The sequence below is a fragment of the Heterocephalus glaber genome, unplaced genomic scaffold (genome assembly GCF_053883595.1).
Source record: "Heterocephalus glaber isolate CG9 unplaced genomic scaffold, H.glaber_assembly_v1.0 deba00000942, whole genome shotgun sequence".
Lineage (NCBI taxonomy): Eukaryota > Metazoa > Chordata > Mammalia > Rodentia > Bathyergidae > Heterocephalus > Heterocephalus glaber.
In genome coordinates, this window is record NW_028258174.1 from 4692722 (window position 1) to 4713641 (window position 20920).

At 41.6% G+C, this 20920-nt stretch overlaps 1 protein-coding gene across 7 annotated transcripts in view; it reads right to left on the bottom strand.

Moving 5' to 3' along the window:
• Mettl24 (methyltransferase like 24) overlaps nt 1-17199 on the bottom strand; it is a 131981-nt gene extending 114782 nt beyond the window's left edge. For 2 of the 7 annotated variants that reach the window (XM_004873978.3, XM_021251533.2), the window contains exon 1: nt 16762-17194. In XM_004873978.3, coding sequence (XP_004874035.1) covers nt 16762-17043 — 282 coding nt within the window. In that variant the 5' untranslated portion in view covers nt 17044-17194. Of the gene's footprint in view, nt 1-16761 lie in introns of all 7 variants that reach the window. The other 5 variants (XM_087208683.1, XM_087208682.1, XM_004873977.3 and 2 more) reach the window with 4 other exon arrangements.
• Nucleotides 17200-20920: the final 3721 nt, after the last annotated feature.

The window sequence follows — 20920 nt, forward strand, 5'->3', positions numbered from 1 at the left end:
CAGAAGTCACTTGGTTTGTTCCCAAAACAATTCATATCAGCTGTACAAGTTATTGAAATGATACAATTTAATTGAAGCTTAGATAAAGCCAGGAAATTTATGCACAGAAGAAAATATGTTCTCCTTTCCATAAAAATTAAGTCAATAAAGGTGCCATGCTATTTTAAAGGACTGTTGTATTAGGTATAGATGAAATAACTAAAAAAAAAAAAAAGGAAATCACTATAATCTCGAGAATTCTGCACTCAGATTGCTTTAGAAGTGTGATGTTCTTGCTCCATTTTGAAGAAACCAAAACTGGAAAGGGTGGGTGATTCTGTTTAGATGGATTTTTACAAGAAAGAATAAAACACTAACCATACTCACAAAAAAAGACTGGCAAATGAGCACACATGCACATGTTTTCAGTTAAAATAGGCTGTTCATGTCCATGTTTTTTGTGATTCACTGCTTTAACCACCTTTTATATAACTGACCCAGTTATTCCAAATGGTGACTTTGGATATGAGGCTTCTACTCCACCTGTTAATTAAACAATCATGGAGATTACACAGGTGCACAGTCAGAGGAAAATGCAACATTACCAATCAATTGAGAAAGAACCTGGGCTAATGCCATGCATAGCTAGAGGAAAATAAATATGGGCACAATGAGAGAGATGACCTATAACTTCTTTCAGATTTACTGTATTTTCTCAAGAAGTTTTGAATTTTTCCACCTTCAGAAATTTGTTTAGCACTGATCAGTCTTACAGTGTAGAACAAGCACTTAGTATTTACAAAGAAAATAACACAAAAATCTATGGCAGAGAGGAGCCACTAGCTAGCATTTTAAAAAGAAAACATGGCTGTTCTTCCAGGTGTAGCCTAAGGAGACCAAAGTGAGCGGATCTGGCCAGCTGGAGGTTTTGCATCCACACCAAGAGGAGTCAGCTGGGCCAGGCCTGGAGGCTGCGGCGAGGTCCACGTAGACTGTTTCCTGCAACACCAGGCTTCCCCTCCCTGGGAGCTCAGCTTAGCCCAGGCCAGGGTGAGGTCGTTCCAGAAGAGAGAAGCCCATCCCACTGGGGCAGCTCTTGGTGAAAGGTGAACACTAGTTACTGAACCATCTACTTCAAGTTTGGGAATCAGCCATCCCAACCATTGTTCATGTCTTCACCCATCACTCACCTCCCTGGACTGGATGTGCATCTGTACCCTGTAAACCCCATGAGTGATTCTGATCTGCTCTCACAGTACGAGCTGAGGGCTTCTTGTGGGCACGAGCACTCCAAAATCAACTGTCAATGAATGTGCATGTATATGCACATGCTCAGAATTCTGCAGTCTTTCCTAAACGTCCATTGTCTTCATCACATTTTGCTAACTAAAAAAAATGTAAAGAATCACTGCTGCGAATTCAGTCTTAACTGCCTGGTCATCTGCATGGTTCTGAGGAAATCTGAGAAGTGGACGTAAGTGTTCCTTGTTCAGAGCCTCCCTGTTACATTTCTCTTTCTCTACATTTTTCCTCCAGACTCCAATCTGTTTCTGTTTCTTCACTTCTATTTTTAAATTTAAAAGTTTTGGTTTCAAAATAACTATAACCTAAGAATTCCTTGGATAAAAGACAGAACACATTCAATTTCCAATTTTCCTTACTCTACCGCTCCTGTTCCTGTATGATTTCATTATTAAAACATTTAAAAAGACAATTTTAAGGGTACTTTTTGTTTTTCCTATTAAGTTAATGACTTCACCAAATATGCATGCCTTTATTTCAATTCTCACCATCCTGGCTAACCCATGTTTTTAAGATAACAATTATACACATAGGTAGTACATTTCTGCTGTTGCTTGTCTCAACGTATCATTCTAGCAAGGAACAATTTGATGCTGTATGTGTTAAGCAAGCTCCAATCTGCCCTGATTGTTTGAATTTATAAATGAGAACATTCCTTGTCCAGGAATAAGGCCCAGACATTCAGATTTTCCAAAACAACTCTCAGTATCCTGGGTACCCAAATAAATTCAAGCATTTTAGTTGCAAATTGATACAGCTATCTGCTCCTGATGAGGTTCCTCTAGGTGCACATTAGTTAAACAAGCTTTTTTTTTTTTTTTTTACTATTTTGGTGCGAAATGAATATTCACTATTCAAAAGAACATTCCCTATCATAATTATATAATCAATTCAAATTTGTTTTTAAGCAATGTAAGGCATACTTGAAATTCCAATCTGACAAAAACAGCTAAAACTAAACTCTAAAATATATTAGTTGATTTGGAAAATATTTAAGAAGACTTAATATAAAACCTAAAATCTCGGGGCCGGGAATTTAGCTCAGTGGTTCCAGTGCCTGCCTCACAAGCACAAGGTCCTGAGTTCGATCCCTGGTACCAAAAAAAAAAACCTAAAATCTCTAGTAATCAGAATATTTTTCTGAAATCTAGATTCAGCCGAGAGGTAGTTATAGTATAGAGCAGAAACAACGGTAAGTCTGACCTCAGCTGACCTGGGTTATAACTTCAATTTATCTTACAGCAATAATGTAACCAGATTCCCTCTTGCAGAATGGAAATAATCCCCATCTCACTCATAAGGCTATTAAAAGAACCATTTGGGGTAACAACACAGAGCAAGACTCTGTAAGCTAGGAAGAGCTGTCTAAAAGGGAGGCACTGCATTGGTATAACTGCTGTTCCCTTTAACACAAATGCCCTCCAAAATGCATGGGATGTCATTGCAAATGCAGTGACAATGGTTATTTAGGTAAGAAAGAAGAGCCAAGGTAGCTGAAGTACTAACCAGAATAAGAAACTGAATAGACTGACAGGTACTTGTCCACATCTTTTGAAAAAAAAAAAACAACAACAAACCTGGTGCTCTGTGTCAGTACTTTGTGCAAAAAACAAATGCACTAGGAGGCCAGCAAGCTCACAACAATGGCAGCTTGTTATTCTCCATCATCTGCAAACAGCAAGGTCCTGGGTTCCTAATGCTGGGCACTGTGTCTGATTCTGAATGCATCTTCCAGACCTGGGTAACTGTTGGGAGACCACACCATTAGAGGACAAGATCTAGGTGATCACTCCTGAGAGGCCAAGGCAGGTGCTAGGTAGCCAAGCAAATGCATGGGCTCCACGTTTCTACTGAACATGCCCATCACTGAGAACCACAGCTGGGCTCCCCAGCCTTCTCACAGTTCATTTGTCTTTATCTGAGCTGAGCACGAGTGTGGAGCTTCACACCTGTTATTCATTTCATAGGTTTGTGGGCATTTTCTGGGTATGTACCACATTACGACCTTTTTAAAGTGTACAGTTCAGTGACTTTTAGTATATACACAAGTCAAGCAATCAGCATCATCTAATTCCAGGATGTTTTTATCACATCAAAAAGAAATCCTCTACTTGGGAGTAGTCACCCCCTTTCTCTCTACCCCCAGCCTGTGTCAATCACTAGTATGCTGTTTGTATAGATTTGTATATTCTGGACATTTTGTTAAAATGGAGTGAATGCAATATGTGGCCTTTTATGACTGCTTTCTTTCATTTAGCATAATGTTCTCTAGGTTCATCTTCATTTTAACTTATACTAGTAATTCACTCCTTTTTGTGGCTGAGATTCCATTGTATGGATATAGCACATTTTATGTATTGATTCTCCACCTGATGGACATGTGAATTGTTTTCAGTTTCTGGATAGTATAAATATCGTTGCTACAAGAATTCATAAACAAATTTTAAATAAAAGCGTGTTTTTAATTTTCTTGGGTATAGACCCATAGTGCAATTGCTGGGTCATTTCTGGGCATTCTTGAATGCTACTGTTCATTTTAGCACTCTCTTTGTGAACTCATTTCTGTGGCAGGCAGAAGGAAATATAGCTCACCAGAGACACAAAAAGTCAAAAAAATGAAGACATGTTTAAAAAAAATAAAGGGGGTCTGGCCAAAACAATATATTTCTGCTCCCAAAATACCACTAATGTCTTTCCCCTATGTCATAGAGAGCAGTGGTCATAGGCAGGAAGAATGGACCAGCACTGGACCTAAGCTGGTACCATCTTCTTAAGAGTCAACACAAAATGAGTGAATACTATGTTCAAGGCTCTGTGCTGAGAATATCTGTGCACTGTCTAATAGTAGAGAGGATGGGAGAAACATGATTGTTGAAAACAAACTGATTGCAGCCAATCAAACTGCCTTCTGCCAGAGTGCCATAACTTATCTCCAGGCCAGGCCTGGGAGGAAAGGGAAAATAGAAGAAGCCAAATTTCTCTAGTGAAAAAAAATTTGGAATTTGATTGCTGGAAGCTCAAGGGAGTGGTGGAAGTGGGGGTTTGAAGCCTTGACAATGGAAGAAAGGGACTGATAATGTGCATAAGAGAAAGCAGGAGCCCAAGGAGGCAAGACAGTCAATGAGAAACCCAACAGCCAAGAACACTTTAAGGAACCACATAGGTGTGTCCCTGCATTGCCCTGAGACCTGCAGTAAAGCCTGTCATGGTATTGCCATGGAGAACTGAAGAAGTGGTCACTGCAGGCCAGAGGTAAAACATTTAACTTGCGGCAAGATTCAGACAGAAAGTACCAGAAGATGTGAGCCTAGACATTCTCAGAGTATTTGACAGAAGGAAATGAACGAACGTATACCTCATGGTTCAAGTCATTTGCACTTAAGGATTAAGAGAAAAGGTGACTCCAGAGGCTGGAGAAGGTAGGGGTCATCTGACTCCTATAATATAATCTGCCCAATAATCCAACAGTTGTGTTAGAAAAGGTGGATAGCATGTGAGAGCCCAAATAAACCCGTCCTCCTGAAAAAAAGAAAGGAATGAAAAGAAAATGTGGGTATCAGGGACTAGTAGGCAAAACCAAGAGTTAAACCACTTTAATGTTCACTGTATGGCAATGGTCACTTCACAAAGACCTTCAAGGCTTTCCGGTGGCTTTTGGACCAGAGAGAAAGAGTGTACTGAAACATTTTCTCAGCTTCTGTTGGAAGTCTAGGACCAGTCTTCAAATGCTGCAGATGAGAAGACACTAGCATAAGAGTCCCCTGGACTTGATTGAGGCCACTGGAGTTGTTTTTTGCACCTACACCAAACAGTCACAATTAGGTGGGCCCTGAGGTCACTCCTACAGCAGGGGTTGGAAAACACTTTGCAGAGCCAGATAGTAAACACTTTAGACTCTGTGAGCCAAGAGACAAAATTAGGGTATTAAGTGAATACTTACAGAACAAGAGAGGGGACAAACTTTCATAATATTTTAAATGATGAGTTTCAAAGCATAACAATAATTTCACACAATTTTTAGGAATATGGATCTAATGAGAAGAATGGGATTTATTTACTTTTGACAGCATTTTGTTTCATTAGGGTTCAAAGTTAATATTTCTCTCATCAAACTGACTGCAAATGTTCATTTGTAAAAATTATTCCTACTTCATGGCCCATATACAAATAGGTGCAGGCTACCCACTGAGAGTGGGCAAATTGAAAAAGGCATGAATTGTGAGTTTAAACCTTTGTCTCCTTCCTTCCAGTTATGTCTTGTGTAAATTTATCAACATTCCTGAGCTTTGGCTCCCTTGCCTGGGAAATGAGGATAATTCCTAGCTCACAGCTTTGTTCTGAGAGTTAAATGAAAGAATATATCCAACTCCCCTAGTACAATGGTCTCTTCCCACTCAAATTTTAAGATTAATATAAACACTAACAAAAATTTACTAAAAAAAAAATTTACTAGATACTGCTAGCCTTTATTTCATATTCTAAAAATATACTCCAGCTCTTCTGATCCTTGAACATCGCATATATGCTTTAAGCTTCAGGAATTATAAAAAAAATATTAAAAATCACAATAAATCCAGACTTTATACACCACAAACATGCACATGTATAACTTTCTGACATTCACAGACCAGTATCCTCACTGGCCACACAAAGTTAAACACAGATAACCTTCATTTACGGAACTATTTCCATGTCCCAGGGCCTGATAGGTATTTTCACCTCCATATTCTCATTTAAACTTCACACCAACTGTCGGAGTCATGTACTCCTAATTTTTTTTCTTTTAGAGAGGAAAAAAATTGAAGTTCAGGGAAGGCATGCTATTTGTTCACATTCAGTAGGTAGATAGCAAAGAATACTTTGGGGGGGGGGGCAGTACTAGGAATTGAAACAGGGCCTTCGCAATAAGCTACATCCCTAGCCCTTTTTTACTAATTTCTTAAAAAAAATTTTTAAAAACAGATTCTCAGTAAGTCACCCAGGCTGGGCTCAAACTCATGATTTACAGGCATGTAACACCACAACTGGCTCAGAATCTAAATTTCTGATCTCAAGTAAAACAATAGGGTCCCAGGGACTTGGGATATAGCTCAGTGGTACAGCACTTGCCTCACGCATGCATGAGGCCCTGGATTCAATCCTAGCACCAAAAAAAAAGCCTCACTTACAGGTGGGGGTGTATCAAACAAAAATGTTTTCACATTTTAAATCCATGTAATCTAAACAGGTGCCCAAGGATCCCATCTATTACCTTTATTCACTTCTCCCATATTCTATTCCCAAAACTGCTGACAGACGAAGTGCCTCTTACAGCCTAATCATTCTGAGCTCAGTGTGCCTGTATTTTGCCAGTTAGGGGATTCTGTAAAGTGATTTGTTGTGCTCCATTCAAAGTAGATGAAAAATAAACTAAAATTGCTTGCTGTCATATTGTGCATAAAAGAAAATGTGATGCAACACATATATTGCCTTCAATTTGTGGCTAGATTCTGAAAAGACATTTGGAAGTCCTTTAGCTAGCTCCAAATAAAAATGAGTAAGTGGTTGCTTTTAAAATGGATTTAGATATGAAGTTTGATTCCTCTCATCAGAGGCCTTCAGCTCATTTACACTCATGATTTTATTTATTTAAATAACTTGCTTCACCTTGCCCCCAGAAAAAAAGACTGGCAGGCCCCATCCTCCCATCACTGCCTTGCACAAAAAATCTAAAACAATACCAATCATTGTCTTCAGAGTCCAGGAGGCACCACAACAGTCAGTAAGGTGTATATCAAGTTATGTTCTAGTTTGCTACTAAATTCAGACATCTGCTTCATTTTAGATCTCAGAAGGGCCAACCGTGCTTTATCCAATATTGTCAAATGTGCAGATCTAGCGAGGTGTTCACAGTCTGAACGTGAAACATGACCAAGAGGATGTCTGTTGATTATGGATAATTAAAGGGTCATCATACTGTGGTGGCTGGAAGTGCAGCTGCACACAGCAAGATGGCACCTCTGATCCTTTGTGGGACCAAGCAACCAGCTCTGGCCATTGGATTGTAAGGAGGAATAGTGTGGGTTGCTTCCAGGCCAAGGCTTTTAGTAACATCATATTACAGTGATACATGCATACTCATGTTTATAGCAGCACAATTCATAATGGCTAAATCTTAGAAACAGCCTATATGTCCATCAACAGGTGAATGCATATGTGATATTTACATACTGTTATGGATTGTGTCTAGATATCCCCCCAAAGCCTCATGTGGTCATAGATGGGGGTTTTTCAGAGGCAGCTGGATCTACAGTGTGTGACACTAGAATTGATTAATGGTGCAATGCTAGGATCAAGGCTGGGATTAAGAGTGCGAGGGCTACCCATCCTTAGGGTGGGTAGCCTGGATAAGATATAAGGGACAGAAAGAGCTTGGTGGTCGCCCCTTGTTGGTTTGCTACCTTCTGCCATGCCCCCTTACCTTGGAGCCAGCTACTTACAAACCAAAACCCCTACAAACTGTGAGCTAAATAAACCTTTCCTCCTTTAATTTTGAGTATCAAGTATTTTGGCTTAGCAATGAGAAAAGTAACTTAGAAACACACAATGGAGTACAAATCTGCTATAAAGAAGGATGCGTCATTTGTAAGAAAATGGATGCACCTTGAGACCATGTTAAATGAAATAAATCAGATACACAAACTAAAATAATGTGTGGTTTCTCTAATATGAGAAACCCAAAATATAAATAAATTAAAGCACAAAATAAGAGATAGACCATAGAAAACAGAGATAGATATTTTGCAAAAGGGAAGGTGACCAAGAGATTGGGGAAGGGGGGAGGGAGGAGAGGAAAGGGAATAAAAAAAGAATTAAGATGTGTTATGTACATGTACCAACTCCCCACTGGGAGCATTCACATTATGTACTGCAAATGTATTAATAAAAATAAAAATAAATACTAATGTCATATAAGACCCTCCAGAACATTCACTCTTCTGCCAAGGTGACTGGCAAGTTTCCAGATGGTGGTTGCACTGTCAGCCCAGGGTTAGAAGGAGATGGATGTCTGCAGAGCAGTACCACAGCCATCAAATCCACAATGGATCCACACACCAGTAAGAAATAAACCTGTTAGTATCAGCCCAGAGATTGGAGAGTTGTTTGTGACCACAGCATAAACTGGCCCCTTCCTGCCTGATCCCCCAGGCAAATGGTACCAAGAAAAATGACTTGGTGTCTCTAGAGAAAAGTTAGCAGATTTGTGTAATTTAGTGTCCAAAGCTAAATGTTATTATCTTGTCAGGGAAAGGTCCCTCAGCCCATAGTTCACTTGGCCCCAATCATCATGTTCCAAAATCTGAATTAAATAGACCTAAGCAAAATTGAAAAGAGAAAGTTACAGTTGTAACCTTCTGAACTGCCAGTTCTAATTTATTGGTTTATCAAGGTTCTTAGCTGTAAATAATAGAAACCACTCCAGCTAGTTAAGCAGAAAAGGAATTGATTAAAGATTTATTAGCTTACAGAATTTCAAGGGCAGGAACACTACTTCCAGACATGGCAGTGTGGACTACACTGCCGAATCATTGGGGACAGACACCACATACAGCTTGAGCCCTGGCCACCAAGCCTCTGATACTCCTCATGCCACCTATTTCTTCACATGTATAAGGTACAATCCAAGCTCTCATGCAGGTATATCTCAGTAGTGATGCCTAGGTCTCATGAATGCAGTTTAGGTGAAAGAAAAAAGTGGGAAAAATACTTTTTTATTGGCTTTTTTCTTTGAAAGGTAGAGAATTCCTCAAACACAGGAAAGATATGCAAAGGTGTGTCCAAAATAGATACAACGCCTACCATACTACACCTGTCGTAATATAATGGGTGAACGGATAAGTAAAGTCTTCAAGGCTCACACAATCACAATACTAGAGCCCTGTTGGTTTCTTCAGCTCTTCTCTTCTTTCCCAGTACTGTTCCAGTGAATCTCTGGTTTGCTAGTTTCACATGGATCTGCCAGTTCTGCATCCTCACTGATACAGAAGTAGCCACACATTAGAGAATATAGGGGGATGAAAATAGACACATGCCCTGAAGAACTGTTTGGATTTCTTTTTCAAAGTAATTTCACTGACAGGAAAAAACCAAAAAATTTAGACTCTTCATTTTGTTTTGAGAACCCTAATTGGGCTCATAGGCTGAATACTGATACCTACTGTCCCTACTAAAAGCCCTCACAAACTATTTCAAAAAAAAGAAAAGAGAAAGAAAGGAAGAAGGATGAATTACATATACATAGATACTATGTCCATATTCCCCATGAATAAAAAAAATCAGAAGGTTACACAAGGTGCCAACTTATTACCAAATGCTACTTGAAGATAAGAACACATCTAGAGAGTCAGGCATGGTGGTGCAGCCTATAATCTCAGCACTCTGGGAGGATGTGGCAGGAAGATCACAAGTTGAAGCCCAGCCTGGGCAACTTGGAAAAATAAAAAGGGCTAGGGATACAACTCATTGAGAAGGCCCTGGTACTGAAAAAAAAATAACACATACAGATAGAGAAGTAATTATATAATAAAAATAAATAGATACATACATATATGAACACACATATAGACATTAACGTCTGGGATTATTAAAAAACAGAAAATGACCCCTATAATCTATTTTTAGGTGCTCAGGTCCATGATTTCCAAAATAGGTTAGTTGAAGTGACAGAATAAAATACGAAAAAAACAAAAGTCTAAGGGCAAGCTGTACAAAAGTGATACAAAACAGGAAATGCCAAGGACTTGACTTCAAAGAGTAATTTAAAGAAGTTTCCCTTCTCTTGGAATGGCTTCAAGGACAGGGTGGGGGCTGCTGTGCCAGGGCAAGTGACCAGAGGTGGTCCATGATGACATGGAGACCTAGCCCTGGAGTGGAGGGAGGTCCTCACCATATGGTGACCCCTGGGGAGAAGGACGGAGAGCTCGGAAAGATGGGGGTTCCAGAGCAGCTCTGTTCTTCCTCTCCACATGATGGTGACTGAATTCTTCTCAAACTCAGTGGAGACTCCCCAAGGTTTACTAATACATTTCCTTAATTCTTTTCTCCTCCTCCTCCTCTTCCTCTTCCTCCTTCTCTCCTCTCTTTTCTTTTTCCTTCTTCTTCATCTTCTTTCTTCTTTTCATTTATTTGTTTGTTTCTTTGAGCTAAGCCAGAGTCCATTTTTCTTGTTTAGAACCAAAAACCTTATCTAAACTAAGTATATTCCCTTATAAACTTACTCTCCCCAATGTCCAACTCCCACCTTAGCTAACTTATCTTTCTTAATGAGTCAAAAGGACTTCTGCCTCTCTGTGCCATGTGCCATTGAGCTGAGCAGCATTAACTTTGTTTGTCACTTTTAGGAAAAACAACTGCTAACTTTGAGAACATGGGTCTCAGGCTTATAACTTGAAATACCTTCAGATGGCAGATGCGTAATACAAACAGGAAAAATGGTAAGATGGGTCCCACTGGATGCACCACCTAAAGACATTCACGTTAGAGCTGGGGTACAGAGCTCAGTGGTAGCGCTTGCCCAGCATGCACAAGGCCCTGGGTTTGATCCCCAGCATTAGGAAAAAAATTTACATATATTATGTATCACTATGTGGCTCAAAGTTCATAGGTCAAATTTACCTACTAAGCATCAACTAGCAAGCCAGCTTGTAATTAAATTACATATGGCCATAGATTGTAAGGCCTAAAATACAATGCTTTTTCTTTCATGTGGGCAGGATAAAAATGTTTCTTTGACAGCAAAATTTCCCAACCTCTTTTAGCAGAAAACTCCACAGGACATTAATGGGACCAACATGAGATATCTAGAAGACTCAAGAGCTGTTTTTAAAAGAAGCTGATAGATTCCTGCCTATGTCTCCTGGTAATGAATTGGCTCCTATTACTTTCTAGGAGTCACAGAACAAAGAACTCACCTTTCACTTTCTTATAAACACAAAGAGGACTCAGGACTCCAAAAGTATCCTTGCACAGTGAGGAAACTCAAATGCCCGTCACCCTTGATCATCTCTGGTTTAACTACGAGGCCTTCATTCTCCTCACAGGCTAAAAAGGGAATCCAATTCTACTCAAGAAAACTGACAAGTTATTCTTTTCCTTAGAGCAAGTGAACTGGACAAATTACACAGAGAAACATAAAATCTTCACCATAAGGTGCTGAGAAACAATAGAGGCTCCATTAGCAGTTCCTCTGAGGAACTAACTGCAGGGTTTGGAAAGAGTACAGAGCCCTATTCTCCATCAAGGCACATCAAAGTTGTAATAAAAACCTGCTTTTCTTTATGAAACTAAGCAACTACTATTTCACACCCACATATTGCTGGTGCTCATTCAATTACCCTCAATGACTTTGTTTAAAATGAAAATGCTTTGCCTCCTGAGGACAGTGTGAGAGTACAGATTCAAGCTGCTCCCTGAAGGACAGAAGTGAAGGTACATATACAAAACCCTAAGGGGCTGCAGACTGCTGCTGGGCCATATTTCACAGGGAATTCAACCCTATCTTCAAAAATCACACAAAGAATAAGGACTCTTAAGGCAGTTGGATAGCACAGAGGGCGTGCTATGCCACTTTTCCTCTTCCTTAATGCTGACAATCACAGAATTGGAAAACTGCAAGCAGGATGACAAGAAGTGAGAAAGACCAAATTTTGCCATATGGTTTTTTAGAAGAAGCAGAAACAGCGGGCCACGCCCCCCCCCCACACACACACTTTGTTCCAGAGGATCTGTGACTAACAAGCCAAGCCAGCATATCTCTGGGCTCTGTAGCTCAGTGACTCAGAAGTCTCTTTTCTAGCCAGCATATTAAATGTCAAGTAGCACATCTCTGATAAGACAGAAGGCATTTTTTTCAGGAAGCCTGGCCCAAGGAAGTGTCTCTCCGTGCAAATGAGCCCTATATTTTCAAAGCTGCTGTCTTTTAGGTGGATTGCCAACCTATAAAAGATATAGCAGGTACCCAAGAGCTGCATAAAGAAGCATAAATCATGGAGACCTTGTCTAGTTCTCTACAAATCTCCCCAAAAAGAACTTTTCCCATGGGAATCACAGTAAGTATCTGTTTAATGGGGAAGAACAAACAAACAGAAATACATACAGAGAGAAAACAGAAGGGAAAGAAAAACATCATAGTGATATTTTTATGCCACATGTAGCCTGCAAAATTTGAAGATGAAGAGCTCTAACAGAATGCTTCCAAAGTCAGTAACATACAAAAATGTATAGGTTCTAGGTTGATCATAACAAAAAAGGGCAGTGTTTATTCACCATCTATCATTGGCCCTCATTTCACAGTGCTCTAAGATTAGAACGTCTGATAGGCAAGAGAACTCTGTATTTAGAGCCAGTTCCTACGTGGCTTGGTAAAAGAAGGGAATGAGGGAAGAGGGAAAGAATTATATGAGGACTATGCTTCACTTCTCTTTTTCATAACAGACTGTTTTCTTCAAGAGTGGCATAAGCTATGATTAAAGTGGCAATATAATTGCAGAATTTTTGTGCCTCAAACACCTGTGAATAAGCACAATGATAAGAAACACTCAGCAACTCAATTATTTCACACAGGTTTTCATCCACCCAGAAGCCATCCTCAAAATAGAATGGAATTTGCTCTCTTTTACCAATTTGGTAGGTGCCCAGGGCAAAGTAGCCAAGAACCTCATAACATTGTTTATCAGTATTCTTAACAAACAAAATTCAAATAAAATTCGAGGAGTTCAACAAGTAACTTCCAAATGTTATTTCAATTCTTAACTGTACATTTAGCTTATATTATACCATATCTTGATGTGAGGCTCAAAGGACCAAGATTTGTCCCCAGAGAGATATAGGACCTTAAGCTCTGTTCCCAGAAGTAGAAAGACAGATTAGACAACTGGTCTTTCCAGTTTTGAGGAATTCTTTAATTCAACTGTGAAGTAAGGGGGAAATTAAACAAATTCAAGATCCTTGGTGTCTAGGAACTTGTGCGAAGTTAGATGTATGAAGCTTGATTGATAAATATGGTGAATGCTTAAAAATTTTTTAAATGTATTACAGTAAAAGACACATTGCCATTAATCCCCCTCACTTGGAACACACTTAGCCTATCATTCTTGCCACTTTTGGAGGCAGTTCTGGAAGTCCTTTCCTGTGAGTATCTTTAGTTGCACTGTTGTAGCTGCATAGATGTCCTGAATCCATTCACAGAGCTTATCTTTCACGGTCATTTGCCTTCGGGAAAGAGCTATAAGTTGCAAGGTGCAACTTTTTTTTTATACAAACCATCATGCATTTAATCAGTCAACATTACAAAGTGTTCACGCCACATCCAACCTCATGATGCCTGTGTGTGCATGTACCTGTCAAAGTGAATAAGTTGGATGCTGATATACTGTAACATTTTCATGAGTCTGCTTTTCTGCTGAATGGCACTAGCAACAGAATTCACTATTTTTTTTTTATCACAACTTGTAAAGACTCTCAGGAAGGAGGACTTCCAGAACTGTTTCAGCAAGTGACAAGACTGACTCCTGCCAGGCGTAGTGGCACATACCTGTAATCTCAGCACTGGACAGGCTGAGGCAGGAGAATTGCCCTGAGTTTGAAGTCAGCCTGGGCTACACAGTGAGTCTAAGGCCAGCCTGGACTACACAGTAAGACCCTGTCTCAAAACACCACCACCAACAACAACAACAACAACAAAACACAAAACAAAAAGGACAAGAATGATGGGATCTGTGTGGAGCAAGAGGGAGTATTCTGAGAGAATTAATGTCAATGTGTCTTTTACTGTCATAAAATTTTTTATTTAAACATTCATTATATATTTTGATCACACCTCATACTGTATATCCCCCCCACCCAAAAAAAACCCAAATAAATACATAAATAAGAGAAGAAAATTCAGGGAAATCTTTTTCCTTAGGAAGCTAAGAACTTAATATTTTTATAAAAGCAATATGCCCATTTACTTCTTTCTTATTTTTTTTTTAGCCAAAGACATTTAGAGTTACCTATGATAGGCTAAAGTACAAAGATTATTATTATTTTTTAAATTCTGGAGTAAGCATTTACTAGGAGTCACTATAGGAAAGACAGTCCTTCCCATGGAGAACGACTGGAGACAAAACATTCAATCTGAAACAGGTGATGAGTTCTCATCACGTACAAAGGAACTCATGATTCCTCTTGTCATCCTGAGGGGAGAGACCAGCATGGAAGCAGGACTAATGAAGTGCCACTGGGAAGGTTCTGAGGCACTGAGCCTTGTTCAAGGACGGAAAGGCAGGACAATGTAGAAAGGAGGATGCAGACCTGGCCAGTAAAGGAATGAGCATAAGCCAGGGGAACAGAAATAGGTTATCACCAATTACATCTGAATAAAAGCTGAGGCTAAAGAGCTGGGACAGATCAGTGAAAACTAAAGCCACCATTATTCAGTGCTTACATCTCAAGAACTAGGTTAAGTATTTCCTCTTTATTTTCTTCCTAATTTATTTTTAACAAAACTGAGTCCCAGGGCTCAGGCTCATGTCCCTTGTCCTCAAAAGCCACATTCACTCCCTAGTTGATCTCATAGTCTCATGGATTGGGTGCCACACTGTAATGACTTCCAAATCCCTACTTCAGCCTGGCCCTCAATGGACTATTTCACATTTTTATCTAAATGTCAAAGAAAATCTCCAACTTCATGTCTGAAACATATCTGTCCATCCACCAAAAGCAAAACAAACAGGGCCGGGGATTTAGCTCAGTGGTTTCAACGCCTGCTACGCAAGCGCAAGGACCCAAGTTCGATCCCCGGTACCAAAAAAAAAAGCAAAACAAACAGAAACCAGGTGCTCCTCCCTGTACCTTGCAAATACACCCAGTATCTCTCTACCTCCACTTCTGCCACCCACCCATCTCCAGCAGGGATAGTGCAGCAGCCTCCGGGGGTGGGGGTGGGATTTGTGACCTTGTCCTCCAGGGCTTGCAAGCACACGCATTTCAAACCTTGTCATCTGTAGCATAGGCTGCAGTTATCAATTCTGTTGTCTCAAGTGGGAATAAAGATTTAAAAGTAAGTCTTGTGCAGATGACAGTAGAAACAACAGATGCTGATAATGAATCCGAAAGAAAAAGTACAGGGTATGGTGAAGAGGTTCAAGGACAGGACATTGGCGGACACCCACAGAAGGCCAAAAGAAGCCAAACTCTTGAGAAATGTCAAGTCCTTGCTCAAGTGTCTCCTCCTCAGGCCACCTTCCTGACTCTTCCATCAGTAATTCAAGGACTGGATTTGAACTATAGGCCTGGTCACACCATGGGGTCCCTCTGTTGAGTGCCTCCCACAAACACTGCACTGATCCCGAGCCTGACAAGCTCTTGATGACAATGTTTTATGCACAACATAACACGGTACCATGGCAAATGAGGTGCATGAGAAGTATCTGCTTTCTTCTGGAAGTGCTAATTAAGTCTTAACATAGGAGATGTGGTTTTGGTGACAGAGAAAAGAACTGAGTTTATCCAGGAGTATGATATAGAAGGGGGACAGGACCTGAAGAGGAAGTAGAGAAAGGAAAGCAGTGGAAGAAATGTGGAGGGTACTGAAACTAAGGTAGAACTGGGCAGCTGAGCTGGGGGGGAAGGGAGGGCAGTGTGCGTGGATGGGGTAGATGCTTAAAGGCAAAGAGGAGGCTCCAGGCCACAGCCAGAAGCTGCTTCCTAGGATGCGGTGGGAGCTGTATAAGATCAAGTGGTATAAGATCGAGGATAGGATAAGCGAACTCCTATCTTTTCACTCCAAGTACCCTGTAAATTATGAGCTTCAAAAGTGGAGAATGAGAGGACAGAGGATTAACGAGGAGAGGTTAAAATCAAACTGCTCAGTGAGGTGTGGAGCGAGAAGTAATTAGGTAGGAAGAGAAACACTGTCCAGTGTTGCAAGACAAACACACGCTTTTACTTCCGTCCTAGGGGATCCGATTAAAGTCCCATTAAGGGATGCTGAGGACTCGATTTCTCACCCTAATCCAGCCACCCTGCCACGCTGGGGCGGGACTCCAGGAGGGCTTTCATCACCATGATGAAGGCTGTGGACAAGCCATTCTCCATTAGTACCCTACCCAGCTTCATCCAGGCCTCCATAGGGAATACTGGGAGACCCACAGTACATAATGGCACCCACGACTCCTTTCTTGTCCTTTTCCTGCCTAGCACGCTAAACCTCCCCTCCCTGAATTGAGCAGGGTTTAGTCCTTCATTGCTGGATGCTCAGAGCCTGGGACAGGGCCTGCCGTACAGTGGACACTCAGCAAATATTGGTTGAATATGGAATGAACTCTGCTCAGTTCCACTTCGTGTCCCCCCCCCCCGGGAACTGAAGGATGTGACCAGTGAAGCCACCCAGGAGTGCACAGCGGGTTTAGAAAGCATCGGTTTGGCCGGGTGTGGGCTTCAGCGCGGTTCGCCACTGACCTTCCGCGGGGCGCAGCAGCTCGGCTCCAGCGTCCGGCGCCCGCGGCGCACGTAGGTCACCTGCCTCCTGCTGGTGCCCCTCGGAGGGCCAGGCGGGGGCAGCAGGTGCGGCGCGGGCGGCCCGGGGACCGGGCCCGGCGGGGCGCTGCGGACTGGGGCTCCCGACCCCGACCCCACGCGCCGCAGCTCTACGCAGAGCCGCAGGCCCAGCAGCAGCGCGGCGCCGAGCAGACACCGGGGCAGGGCGCCACAGCCGCGTCCGGGCGGCCTCTCCCTCGCCATGGCCTGTGCTCCGGTCCAAGGCGGCCCCGCGGACGGTGGGGACTCCCCGCGACCGGACCCTCCCCGCCGCCAGCCCCGGGTGCCTCCTTAGCCCGCCCCGCCGAGCACGCCGGGCCCCTGGAAGGGACGCGGGGCGCCGGGCCGGGGCTTGGTTGCGCCAGGGTCCCTCGGTGGCGCCCCCTGCCCGGCCTACAGCGCCTGGCCGGGGCGGGGGGGGGGGGGGCTTCCTGCAGGGGCCTGGGCTGTAACTTCGTTTCTGGGGTTAGCATTGTTGAGGACACGCGGGAGGAGGTTAGGTGAGCTGCCGGGTTTTGCCGCAAGGAATAAGTTCTGATCGTCGAGCGGTTTGAGCCATGAAGCACGATGTAAAAATAAATCACACTTATGCTTGGGTTTACAACTTCTCTTCCTCGAGAAAGGGGTGGGGGTGGGGTGCTGGGAGAGAAAGAACAGCACTCAATGCAGAATAATCAAATTAGAGTTATTCCATTTCTAAATTTTGCCTGGAGCCAATCGCGCTTTCTCTCCGTGTTATGAAATGGGGTGGCGGGGGAGGGGGGGAGAGAGAAAAAGCCAGCGAAGACATCTGACAGCAGGGAGAGAGAACAGAAGTTACCATGGCATGATGTAAATCAAATTAATTTAGCTCCAAACACACACCTCCCTGCTGTCTCTCAGAGATACAAAGGCACGAATTTATCTCTGGGCGAAATGCTCCCCAGCTGGTATTTCCATAGTCACCGTGACCTTAATTAATCAGACTGAACGCTCAGTCTGAGGTGCAGTGTCCAATGTTCCTGTTCAGTTGTGGGTAGAATTCTTTCCCCCCGCCGGTTTGGGGATGGGTTTGAGTTTTAGGTTTAGGTTTGGGTTGTTTTTGTTCTTTAAAGCTATAGCCAGGTGCCTTCTGTTTGCGTTTTTCATGGTTCTCTGTGAAGCAGCCCCTGCTGACCTCTCCTCTCTTTCCCCTTAGCCTTGGACAACAGAGCCTGAATATGTGGAGCCCCACCGGCTCCTCCTTTGAATTTTGGGGCTTTTCCATGGGGAGCTCGCCTCTCTGAAATCTCTTCCTTTCCTAGTTTAAGAAAGACCCAATTTATTCTTTGTCACTGAACAAGGCACTTATCCTTTTTCTTTACCTGTAATAAAACTCAATGCAATCTAGTCTATTCCCTGGCCACCCCAGGGCCTTAGGCTCCTCAACATTTCATTATGATTGACTTCTTTTATTTTTATTTTTTACATACACCCTCCCCCAACAAATTGCTGATGGGCTCTGTTTTGAAGAATCCAGGCAAGGACATTTTTCTTCACACAAACTGTGAGACACAATCTCACATCCTGTGACAATTTACTTGACTTGCCTTTGAGTCCAGACTCTGCTATTCAGTACTTAGACAAAGTACTCAACTCCTCTGAGCTTCCATTTTCCTGAGGGGAAATATATACATGATGAGTTACAAATATTGCATAACTATTATGAATTTAGTACCTAAATAATACCTGGCCCACAGAAGATATTCAATTAATAATAAATTTAAAAAATTATTTCCCATTGAGTAAAATTCCAGATATTGTTGTAAAAAGGATTTTTTGAGGAAGGCAAACATAACAAAAGTATATGGAGATTTATAAATATATTGCATGATATTCTCTGGAATTTGGAGTACCCAACAATTTCAAGAAAATAACCATTAAGACTCAAAACTCCATAAATACACTCTGTTAAAGTTGTTTAATTATGTAATACCATTTAAAGACACAATTTATACAGTGCTTGATAAACCTAGTTCAGCAACGTCTGATGTAGATTTTGCTACAAGTTTTATTTTCCATGCAATCAACACAGTGTCCCTAAAGTAATCCTCTGAAGATTTTAATACCACTAGTGTGTACCTTCTGCTCATCTGCTGAGGTTCACTGTGGACAGGAAACATGAGGAAGAGCCCGTATGATTAAAATGGGGCTATTGATAAGATTCTCTCCTGGGGCGGAGAACAGGGTGGGGAAGAGAATGCATACAGAGCAGTGTGGGTCTGGAAGGGAAGGGGCAAGGTGACCTCAGATTTTCCCTTATCTCATTTCCATACTTCTCTAATAAGATTTTTCCATTATGAAAAAAACCTCTAAATTGAACACAATATTTAAATGCCCTTTCCTCTATCTTTTGCAACTATGTGTTTATTACTAATCAAAAAGACCTATTTATATGTATGTAGCATCATTCATTTTCTAAGATGAAATCTCCTGTTTTTAACTTCTGCACAATATTTCCCTGTGTCTGGATGTCAAATAGTGAAATGGATCTGTTGGTAAGCTGAAGAGGCAAATCTAACCAATCACTGTCATAGTTGACAAGCAATCTTTCATTCATGATCTTTGCTTTTCTCATAGAGTTGAACTTGTCTTGGTCATTTCTGGATATGTTTCAAAAATGCAGATAATCATTAACCGCTTGTCATAGGTTGGTTAATTAAATGCACAGGTCATTAAACCACAAGAGCAGCTCTCCTCAGATCACAAATTGCATCCTCCTTGAGGTTTCACCGGCAAAGTGCCTGAAATAGGACATTTGCCCTGCCATCCTCCTAGACACCATGCATCTCAACTTGCACACCATGGGTATTTTGCTTCTAGGGACACTTGGCAATGTCTGAGAACATTTTTGGTTGTTAGAGCAGTAGAAAAGGATGTTACTGGCACTAGTGGGTAGAAAATAAGGGATGCTACTTACACATCCTCCCATGAAAAGGATAGCCTTCCACAATAAGGAATGATCCAGCCCAGCTTGAGAAGCCATGCTGTAATGACAGATGTGGATGTGGCCATTTTACATGATGGAGCATCCAAGGAGGAAACAAAGGATCCTCACCTCTGCTGAGTAGTTGTTTCTGTTCTACCATGTGAAGGACCCAGCCCAAAGTAGCATATTCACTAGAGGAATACTGCTGGGTGTCAGCATCAATATCTTCTCCCACCCGCACCGTCTTCTCTCCACATAAAACATGTTCACTGTGGGAAATACACACAAGCAAAGGGGAAGATCCGGAATCATTCATAATGCCATGATTCAGAGATAACTATTCTGTACGACTTTTCCCTGTGCACATATTGTTTACCACAATAAAATCATATTATGCATGTTTCTTTCTAATCTGTTTTTGTAAAATAATATGGTATATAGTTGACATATTAAGAAATATGATGTCTGAGATGCATTTTAAAACAATCCTGAAGGACAGGCTGGGAATATAGCTCAGTAGGAGACTGCTTTCCTAGCACACCTAAGCCTATTAGACATCTGAGTGGAGATACGGAGTAGGCAGTGAGATTTAGAAGAATGAACTCATGGAAGTGGTGAGGACTGAAAATAAAATAAACCTAGATCATTGGTGTACAGATGTGAGGGGGTAATTTAACTGCACCAATTTAAAGTCAGGGAGATGAAGGTGATGGTGCTGAGAAAGATAAACAGTAACTTAAGACAATGCAGTGCCCCAGAAACCAACTGAAGAAAGTGAAAAGACTGAGATGTCTAATGAACTGTAGACTGAAAACTGCCTGTGAGATTTGATAACATGATGCTTTTCTTTATTACCTGTCTTGCCCAGCTAGAATATAAGCTCTATGAGATCAGGGACTTTGTCTACTATTGCACTAGCATGTAGTGTGTACTCAATAAATGATTGTTGAATTTAAGAGTGAAGAATGAATCAATCCTGTGTGCATTTATAATTAGCTTGCCACAGTAAATTCTTAAGAGCAGAGTGCTAAGTTAAGGCAAACTGTAAGTCCATCAAAAAAGGCTGTATTAACCTTATTTAAAGACCTTCAAGCAGGGAGTGGAGGCACACATCTGTAATCTCAGTACTCTGGA